This window comes from Puma concolor, chromosome A3, assembly GCF_028749965.1.
Source record: "Puma concolor isolate L17-30 chromosome A3, mPumCon1.1.hap2, whole genome shotgun sequence".
In the NCBI taxonomy this organism is placed as follows: Eukaryota; Metazoa; Chordata; class Mammalia; order Carnivora; family Felidae; genus Puma; species Puma concolor.
In genome coordinates, this window is record NC_141669.1 from 88,408,691 (window position 1) to 88,419,751 (window position 11,061).

Below are 11,061 nucleotides of genomic sequence, written 5' to 3' on the forward strand. Positions count from 1 at the left end.
GACGCTGGAATAGGGGATTTGGGTGGGTAAACAACCTAGTTACATCTACAAGGCTATCTTGTCTGGCTTGTGCGATACTTCATTGTTTTGGACAACTCTTAGAGTCTTTCATTTTAACCCCATTTTTAAGCGAAAGGGATATGAATTTAAAAATGACTTTGGAAACTTTCCTGAAAAGTCTTCTTCAGAGAACCCCTCACCAGGGCAGCTGGAACCAGCCTCCACCCAAGGCCCATGGGACGCAGTGGGAGATAGCGGCTCTACTCCGTGAGAGGCACAAGAAACCACTTCGGGCCAGTCTGGGAAGACAAGAATTCTAGACCCTTCCTGTCTGTTGGACTTCCGCTGCTCCATCTGAAAACAAGAAGCCCTGGGACCCTCCCAGTTTCCCCATCCCCTGCTTCGAACCAGAGCCCAGGGAAGTCAGAATGGGAAATGACCCTCCGGAACACGCCCTCCTTTCCGGAGGAGGGGAGAGGGAGTGGCAGCCACTTGGTCCGCTCCGCCTGAGCTCGGGATCCCGCAGAGGAGCCACCCCAGAGCCCGGGCTCCCGCCCATCCCCTCAGCCCCCGCCCCTCCTCACCCCCACACCCATCCTGCGCGCAAGGGCACTTTCCCCGGCACCCGCCCCAGCACCACTTTGCTCTGACGTCCGCCTGCCCAGCTCTGACGATCGCCCCCGCCAGCCGCCCTTATAAAGGGGACTTTTGCCAATACTGGCATCGATCGCCACCTCAGCCGCGTCGCGCGCTCTGCCGGGGCGCCCACACCTGTCAACTCCGCGCGCGTCCAGGTTCTGGGAGACCTGGGGCAGGAACCCAGCCGCCTGGCGCTACTCCTCGCCCCTTGGCACCCCGGACCCTCCCCCTCCCTCGGCAGCCTTGCAGCCCCCAACCACCAAGGTGCCTGGGCGGCGGTCCCGAGAGGAGCTCCAGCCCGCGGAGCACTTCTCCGCGCGGCGACGACTCCAGGTAGGAGCAGAGCAGGCATCCCGGGCGCGTCGGAGCCCGCTCCCTCGGGGACCCGGTGGCCGCCCAGCAGGCGTTTTAGGTCGGAAGGACTCGGCTTTTGTTGCCTCTTGGTGGGGATGCGCGGGCGGGTCCACTGTCTGGCACCCAAGGCTCTTAGGCTGCAGCGGCGGGAAGTCTGGGCGCAGGAGAAGGACCGAGGGGTAGCGGGAGGGTCGGCGGGGGTTGGGTGGAGGGTGCTGGGGAGCCCCCAGGCTGGGCCCAAGAAAGAACTTCCCAGCTCGGTTGCTCACAAAGGCGGAGCTCACCCAGCCCGCCCGCTCGTCTTTTGCTTCCCCTGAATCAAAGGGAAGCTAATTCTTTCACCCAAGGACTCATCACCCACCTGCGAACACAAATACCTGCATTTCCCCCCAGAAACGTGCTTGTGTGAACGCGAGTGCATGAAATAGCCATGGTCACGAGGGTTGAAAAATAACAGAGAACAAGAATTCCTGAAGGTGAAGGCGTTAGAATTTGACATATGTCTCTTAAGAAGTCTTGTTTTTAATACGTTTGACCCCCTCTTATATATTTAGGCAATACGTATTTTTAAATTGTTTTCTTGTACCTACCATTAAGTTCAGGAGGGGGGAGAGATGAAAAGAGCAAAGAACAATGGAAGAGCCAGAAGAGCAGGCTAAAAGGTACATTCTTTAAACAATGTACCATCTATAGTTGCTACAGTAACTTGGACCACGGGCACTTGTTGAAAATTAGAGTTGATGTGCTTTTGAAACTGGTTTTCCTAAAGTTTTTTTCCCCCAGATATTTGTATGGCACATTACTTTTGGAACCATTCCCTACAATTGTTTGAAAGGAGAGATGGAAGAATGAATGGATGACTGAATGTAAGAATATGTTAGAATTTTCAGGGTAGTCTTACAATAATTCTAGATGGAATAGTAAGTTAGTTCCAAAAGCCAGATGCATCCTCTTTGTAAATGATCTTAACTGAGACTCAGTTATGATACAAGACAAGGTTAATTTTAAATTAAAAGAATTTATTAAGCACAAAAAGTGACCATGATTACATTTGGTAAACAGCCATTTCTATTTTTTTTCCCCCCTTGGAGGCTCAAAACAATGTTAAACTGTTAAATACTAATTAGAATAAAATAGTGGACATGTGTTGGCAACTGCTAGTGTCATATGCGATTTCAATGTGCTTTTTCTGTAAGTGGCACAGGATCTCTCATGAGCCAGCTGATTTATTCCCAGCTGCTTATGCATGCTTGGCTGGTTTATAATGCATTACTGTATTTTCTTCAGAAATCTTAATGAAGTAGCTCACTGTGGAAGAATCTGGACCCCTAGATAAAAATGGCTTTCCATGTGGAAGGACTGATTGCTATCATCGTGTTCTACCTTCTAATATTGCTGGTTGGAATATGGGCTGCCTGGAGAACCAAAAACAGTGGCAGCTCAGAAGAGCGCAGCGAGGCCATCATAGTTGGTGGCCGAGACATTGGTCTGCTGGTGGGTGGATTTACCATGACAGGTAGGTTCTGATGCCTCTGCTCCATGCTGCCCACCCCTCCTTGGCTTCTCAGAGTGACAAAGCAAACATTAGCCTTTGTCCTTTGGGGATTCTTTAAGTTCATTACTTACATATCCTAAAAATAATTTTACTTTTTGAAACAAAAATAAGTGGGTGTCAACTCAGTAGAACTTGAACAAAATGATTTTATAAAAATCGCTGGACACAATATCAATGAAACAAATCTGGAGGATCCGGACAGTTCAGTGGGTGGGAACAGAATAAAAACAAAGGAGAAAAGTGTCTTAGTCTTACAAGCTATGTGATAAAATCAGTGTCTCATCATGTTCATTAACACAGGTACAAAGTTGTGAATTTTTGTTGTCTTAAATGATGAATGTCAATGAACATTAACTCATGATAGTTTTCAACTGAATAAATCAATTAGGGGCAACACAATTCCATATTGAGAGATGCCCTGTTTTGAAACCTAATCCTCCCATTTAATAAACCAATTTCCTCAGAGGAAGATAATCACATGTTAAGAATCCACAGCCCTGGGGGGGGAAAAAAAAAAAAAAGATTTCCAGGAGGCTTGATATAAAAGGGGGAAAGCTAGGGCGTGTCCCAACTGAAATGCCTTAGCCTGCATCTGCAGCCCTTTCCTACTCAAAACCCTTTGGGCTCAGAGAAGCTGATATCTTTCCTCCTGTTCCCAAAGGTGGTTCTGTTTAAGTGGTAACTTGTTTCTCTTTTATATTCTTATTTGTTGTTGAAAATATTTCTGAAAAACAACAATTTAAAATTATATCTTTAATATTATTTGATATATATTCACTAACAATAACATTTCACTTCTGATTCTTACTAGGTTTTTAAACATTAGCAACATAATCCAGACTAACCAGAACTCTGAGGGCCCATTGGAAAATATCCCATGAGAAATCATATCCAAATGATGCCCAGTTTCCGTCCTGATGTGCTATTTAAATATGATTCATCTGTATATGAAATAGTTTAACAGAACAGTCTGTGAAGACTGCATCCCTGCTGGCCATCTGAAACCTACAATGTTCTAGAATAGTTTATGGACTATAGGTTTTATTTTTCAGACATGCTCATTTTATGTTCCTTTAATTCTTCTTCAACTGTATATAGTTTCTTATGATCATTATGAGGCTGTTTATATGTGACCACTCTGAAAGGTCTCTGGAAGTAAGGACTGGTCTTTTGGCAGCCACACCCTGGGACCCCTCCGCAATGCACCAAGTGCAGGCCTCTAGCTGGCTTTGCTTCCTTTCTAGAATATAAAGGCACAACATTTGTAAAAAGGTCCTTTCTTACCCCCGTGTCTCAATTTTTCTATATACTCACATATATAGAACAAATTGTATTGTGCAAAATATTTTCTGTGATATCTAATATACACAGATAAGTAGGAAAACATAAAGATTAAGAATCATCCATAACCCTACAACTTGCGTATGTTTACTGAAATGTTGGTATAGATTTTCAGATGTTGTTTCCTTATTATCCTGATGAACACCATGCACAACTTTACATCTTAATTTTCATTTTTCATTATAGCAACAACACTTCTTTTTTACCCTAAAGATCCAGATGTGATACTGGCATCTGAAGTGAAGCAAAACATTGTGATTATATTCCCTTCAGGTTTCTCCTATACCAAGAAAATGAGAAGAAAAGTGAAATAAAACAATAGAAACTGATTTCACTCAAAAAATTGTTGAAAAGAATAAATGAGTTGCTGTACATCAAAGTTTTTATTCATTGAAAATTATTATAGTGTTCTATGACTCTAGTTTAATATTAGATCTATTGTGTTCATAAAGCTAATATTGCAGAATTTGTTTTTATGATCTAGAATGATTATTTCAACCTAACAGTTTTTTAAAGTGTATAGAAGAATTTGAATCATCATTATTTCATATGAAGTTTCATAGTCTATCTCAATTTTTAAAGATTTTTTTTCCAGTCTTTAAGAACTGAAAAGAACCTTGGTCAATATCATAACTCATTTAAAATCTGAACCATATTATCTACATCTTGTCAGATTCATTGATCATATATATTTGTTAAAGAATAAAGATTAAAAAATAAAAATGCATATAGTTTAAAAGAGTTATTGTTCTCACTGATAAATCTGACATGAAATATACAAACATGCAGAGCAAATTCTGGCATAGAAGGGACTAGAGTGATAAAAATGGATGGACTTTAACCAGGATAAGTAATCAAGTCTTCACTTCTATATGTTTACAATCATTCAGACACCAATTTTGTTTTTGGATAAGGGAGAGGACATCTACACAATGAAAAATGATCACTTATAAGCTTTGTGCTCATAAGACCATTTCCTTTATGCAATGAAACATTGCTAGTGTGTTCTTAGGGGTTCCAGTTTCCTAGTTTCCAGATTCTCCTAGAACGAGGATCAAGTCTGATTCTATGACTGTGAAAATAATTTCTTCAAGTCCTAGTTAGACACCAGTGGAGGGGGAAACCCTGTTTAAATTTACAGGAGGGCTTAAAATGAGAAAAACAAATAATAGCTTTTGTTATTTATTCACAGCCATGTAAAAGCTAGCAATCAGATGAGAGGGGCTGATATATGCATATTTGTCCTAATTTAGGGTTTTTCTATTTCCATTTAAATGTGCTTAAGATTTTTTTTCTAGGGAGATCTTTTCATGTTAACCTTTAAAAAAAAAAATACTAACCTTAAAACATTCCCTTCTTTGCTTGGTATCTGGATTAAACGCCAGATAAATTTTGGAATGAACACAGTAGAAACACTTGTCTTTGATAGTTTCAAATACATGTTTACTTATATTCTAATTGTGAGATTTCAGAGACTTTTTCAGAGTCAAATTTTTTTCCCAGTTGGATGATATAGCCTAGAATTCAGACTCCTATCTGATAAGCCAGCCCATGTTCCTCATAATTTTACACGCATTCTACAAGGGATTCTTTTAGATATTTTGGCAATATTCTTAAAAGGAAATAAACTATAAAGCTTTGGGGCACCTGGATGGCTCAGTTCAGTGACCAACTTCAGTTCAGGTCGTGATCTCGTGGTTCACGAGTTTGAGCCCTGTGTCAGGTTCTGTATTGACAGCTCAGAGCCTGGAGCCTGCTTCAAATTCTATGTCTCCCTCTATCTCTTTGCCCGCCCCCCCCCCCCCCCCAGTTCTTTCTCTCTCGCTGTCTCTCAAAAGTAAATAAACATTAAGAAAAACTATAAGGATTTAAGTGTTCCATTAACTTTAGCTTTTCAGGAAGAAGCATATATGATACTACCTTCTCAGAGAAAATGGTAGAGTTTATAGATGCTTCTTTGCCCAAACTTGTATACCCAACATGTGTTTTCTTTGGATCCTTGACCTCTTCCTTCAACTGTTATGCTACAGGAGTTCTATTAAATAACATCTGAAGAAGACATATTTCTTATTATTCTCTGTGAAATATCAAATATCTTACTAAAAGACCCAGATTAGAATGAAGAATGCAAGTGGGTGTGCAGTCAACATTCAAATTCTAATATCAGCCCAGGTCCTAAGCATGTGTTAGGTACTTGGAAAGAAGGAGGAAAAACATAATTTAAAGTCACTTTAGGACACCTTGGAGTAAAAGTGTCATCTCTCCTTTAATAATTTAAGAAAGTAAGTAAAATGTTAGGATGCAGAACAGCTCTGCCAAAATCCTATGTACCCAGAGTGTTTAAGAAGTGCCCCTATTAATTAAAAATAAAATTTTTAAAAAGTACATACATCTACAACTGCGAATGCCTCTCCCTGCCCCCTCCTTGAGGAAGATAATCGTGATCCATGTGAAAAGATCAATACAATTAAAACAGAAAAACCTTAAAATAAAGAAACTTGACCTCAACAAACACAAGGCAACACTGTCCAATAGAAATACAATGTGAGTCACAGAGGTAATGTTAAATTTCCTACAAACCTTTTTTAAAGAACATTACAAAGTAGAGGAATAAGTATAATGTAGAATAACGTAATAAAAAATAAAGTAGAATGTATTTAACTCAATACACTGAAAATGTTTCCATTTCACCATATAATTAATGCAAAAACAATTATTGAGACACCTTACATTCACCTTCACATATGAAGTCTTTGAAATCCAGTATATATTTTACACCCAGAACACTTCAATCCAGACTAGCCACATTTCAGGTGCTCAGCAGTCACTGGAGGCTACTGGCCACTGTGTCAACGTGAGCAGGTCTGGGGTATGAGGAGTTTGGCAGCGTCTTTCCCTCACTCTTCATTCTATTTCAGCCACCTGGGTCGGAGGAGGTTACATCAACGGGACAGCTGAAGCAGTGTATGTACCAGACTATGGTCTAGCTTGGGCTCAGGCACCAATTGGATATTCTCTTAGTCTGATTTTAGGTAAGTGAAAATTTAAACTTTAGTGACACACTCAGTAAAGCATAAAGAACAGGAGTACAAATAACAAATGAAATAACAAGTCAAACTGTAAATAACTATTGTGGAAAAAAAATGTTACCAGAATTCTCTCAAGTAGGTGTTACCAGAAATCAGTAACACTAATGCTTAGATTATTTGATCTCTTGATTATGGAATATGTTTTTAGTCCCTTGATCTGATGGCAAGAGAATAGTCAATTTCCTAATGTATGATTTTTTTTCTTTCAAAAATAGTGTAGAGATATCATTAACAATGAATCAACTTGAATTGTACCTGAATTTCTTTTTGTAAATAAAACTAAGAAAAGGTCAAGAATATTATATAACAGAGTTCCTAATATTTTTTGCCCTTAAAATACTTTTATTGGATTTTGTGCTTAATCAGCGTCTAAATGTTATTCTGGGTGATACAAAGGCATTTTAGCGAATGCCACGCTGGCCCATGTTTTTAAATCCACATGCCTCGGATATACTATTCAATGGCCCTTTCGATGCATACAATGACAAAACGTATTAAGAAAGTCATGTTTTGTTACTAAGTATGTCTTGGTTCTGTATTCACAGTGTATTTTAGTCTGGTTCCTCCACACATATAAATGTTCTAAAAAATGTATTTCCCTTGAGAAATTATAACATAATAAAATGTTGGCAAAGACTATTATATTATGAATTTTTTATTTTCTCATAAACACTTTAATTTCTTTTAGGTGGTTTGTTCTTTGCAAAGCCTATGCGTTCCAAAGGATATGTGACTATGTTAGACCCGTTTCAGCAGATCTATGGAAAGCGCATGGGTGGGCTCCTATTTATTCCTGCTCTAATGGGAGAAATGTTTTGGGCTGCAGCCATTTTCTCTGCCTTAGGTAAGGACCTCTGCCTCTCTGGTTGATGAGTAGCACATACACAAATTTACTCCCTTCAGCCACAAGCCAGGCTACCTGCAGCTTCCCTCACCTGAATTAATGCAACCATCTCCCTGCTTATGGTTCAGCCCTCTTCCTCTAGTCTACATATGGTAGCCAGACTCATCCTTCTAAAACACAAATCTGATCATGTCCCTTTACTGTCCCTTTCTAAACTTTTAAGTGGACCCATAAAGCTTTTTATGACTTAGGCTCTTGTTTCTTTCATCATCCTCCCCCCCACTCCTCCTTACTTTTCTAGAACTCTAGACCTCCTGTCTTGCCTCTGACACTGTGCAAGCCCAGGTGCCCTCTGCTTTGGACTCCTTTCCCCCCCTACAATTTTGCACATCTGCCTAGAAAACCAGGAAATGTCCTTCAATCTTCTTATAGATGTCACTTCCTTGGGCCAGACATCCTGACCTTGCCAGATGCCTTTCCCATGGGCTTCCTTAGATACCTAGAGTTTTATTTTCATTGGACTTGTCACTTTGTATTATTATGTGTCTGTTTATCTATATCATGCCCAAATCCAACCTCACAAAGGGAGTTCTAAAGTTCTTGAAGATAGGGCTTGTATCTTGTTAACAGTTATAATCTTTTCACAAATGAATGAAAGAATGAATGAATGAATGAATGAATGAATCATCTATGGCTATACTTTCTTCAAAAGAGGAGAAGAAAAACATTATTTCCTTTCTCAGTGTAATCCCAGTACATCCTAAAGTACTGGGTTGTATATATGTTTAGGGATCTAGAAAATGAATGGAGACTTCTTAGGGTCTAACTTACTACCAAGACCAATTAATGCTAAGAACAACTTATCCTTGGCCCATCAGTTCTCAGCCCACTTGCAAGGTTTAGAAAACAAGATGGTGGAAGATCGGTCAGGCTCAATAATTTGCCTTTTCATCAAGGGGAAATTTCACTGAGTGCTGAGTTCCTTCTTGAAGATTAATAGACTTGGAAGTTCCATAACCTTCCTCAGTGAGCTGTGTCCGTGTTTGATATCCAGGCATCCATGTATGTTTCTCTCCATCTCTTCTTACAAATGAAGATAAAAGGCTTATGTCTATAGCTAGACCCTAAGTGGTCAAAGCAAAAGTAAGATAAGATGAATTTCCTTCTATGGTGTATATTCTATACTACAAACTTACCTTCTGGCTTCAGTATTATCATCAGATCTGACCTCTGTAATGTCAGACATTAGTTTATACTTCCTTTCATGACATTATTTTTTAAACTCCCATATAATCTTATCTTGTTGGTCTCCAACTATAAAATGAAGGGATGATTTGATGTAGAAAAGAAAAAAGTTTGATAGCTATAAAATATTGTAATAACTCAGTGGAAAATGTTGCACTTTCTAGGTACTATATAATAATTCTCCACAACTACCACTGCATCTATAGCCTAATGAAATTATGTGTAAAAATACATCTCCTTTCCCACCTCGCTGTCATTAGCCAAGAAGCAATGGTAGTTTGTCATTGGTTTTGACACTAGAAAATGTTGGTTTTAAGAACAGCCTGCTGAGATATTTAAAAAGGAGTGGGCTCAGTAGCTAACAGAATGAATACAAAATGTTCACTTTCATGGAATACAGATCAATTTATGTAACAGAGCCCTGAAGGGAGAGTTAAAATAATAAACTAATATTTCTAAAGTATTTTTGAAATATAAACTTGAACCAAACTCTAAACTTCGCTCAGTTAGTTATTATTGTATATGTGTGTGTATCTACATCTGTGTGTTATGTCACTATATATGTAAAATGTGTTGATATCTATATATCCCTCTCCACACAGATGCACACACATATCAAAAACATGTATAAAAAACATTGCTGCTATTGTTTGGAATATATGCTTTTGTAAAGAGAATGTGTCTTTCTAAATTAACACATATTTTCTTCAAAAATAATAGTGGGACATAATTCGAAATTAGTGTTTATTAGAAGTAAGTTGGAACACTTAAGAATAGACAAATATAACATTATCACCTTCTTGTGAATGTGCTGAAACTTAGGAGAATTTTAAACTATCTTCTTGGCATAAATGGACAACATCCTTTACATACATTTTTTTAAAAAAATGTGTATTTATACTTCTCACAGCTCAAATTCGGTGAATTTTTATAACTTTATTTTATGTTTATTTTTATGGCTTCATGATTAAACTAATATTTCACAGCAGATCTGGAAATGTAACTTCAATTTTAGTCACTATAAATGATGGAATTATTTAGAAAATATTTTAGAGAAAAAATTAACCCCAATCTTAATAGTGATAGAAAAATGGGTGATTTCTTTAAAACCGCTGAGTTACAACCAAATGGCAGTATTTACCAGGACCCAAGTCTTTAAAATCCTAGTCCAATGATCTTTTTTTCTGTAGCATACAGCCTCCCTCCCTACCTTTTGGGGGTATGGAATTAATAAAAACGTCACAATGGGTAGAAAGTTAAACAGCAGCCCAAAGAGGCAGGTAATAATTGGAATTTTCATTCCTGAGATATGACTTAGAAATGTTATTAAAGTCAAAAACCAGACCAAAAGAAGATTGGCAAAGAATCACAACTAAGGTTTCAACATGAAGCAAAAACTCAGTCCGCTATCCAAAGTCACCACCTTTGCACTGATCCAAATTGACCACCTTCCTTCATCTTCATTCTCCAATACCAGACTTTTCTTTTTACTAATTCATTTTTACTCATAAAAATAATTTAATTTTGTTACCAAAGCCAAATCACTCAGAAAAAAATTCTTGAAAAATATTTTATATTGTTATCTTAGATCAAAATAGTTTACACTGCTCCTTGAGAAAATGGATTTTCGTCTCTGGTGGTTTGCATATGCTATTAGCATGCATTTGAGGAGTGGTAGCAGAACATAAGATTGAAATTAATGATACAAAAAAAATCACAGATTTGTTGCACGTATGTTGGGGTTCCTATAATTGCTGTGTTTAACAATATGAAACATAAACTATGTAACTTTTGAAAACGGTGGAGAAAGGATTTGTAAAGCAGCAGGTGAATTCTGAACTGGAAGTCCAAGAACCATAGTGGTCCAGTGTCCCTATCCTCATATTCTCATTGGAAATATAGACATCAAAAACACATAAGCAGTCAGAAAATAAGAAAAACATAAATTTTATTTCTAAGGGAGGTTTAAAATTCTGATAAGGAAAATTACTTAA

General features: G+C 38.4%; 1 protein-coding gene across 2 annotated transcripts in view; it reads left to right on the forward strand.

Moving 5' to 3' along the window:
• The first annotated feature begins 551 nt into the window (after positions 1-551).
• The window catches only part of SLC5A7 (solute carrier family 5 member 7), a 28,358-nt gene continuing 17,848 nt past the window's right edge, over positions 552-11,061 (forward strand). Inside the window, exons 1-4 of one of the 2 annotated variants that reach the window (XM_086701465.1) lie at positions 552-972; positions 2,281-2,509; positions 6,808-6,921; positions 7,667-7,822. In XM_086701465.1, coding sequence (XP_086557591.1) covers positions 2,332-2,509; positions 6,808-6,921; positions 7,667-7,822 — 448 coding nt within the window. In that variant the 5' untranslated portion in view covers positions 552-972; positions 2,281-2,331. Of the gene's footprint in view, positions 973-1,216; positions 2,510-6,807; positions 6,922-7,666; positions 7,823-11,061 lie in introns of those variants that run through there. The other variant, XM_025932329.2, reaches the window with a different exon arrangement.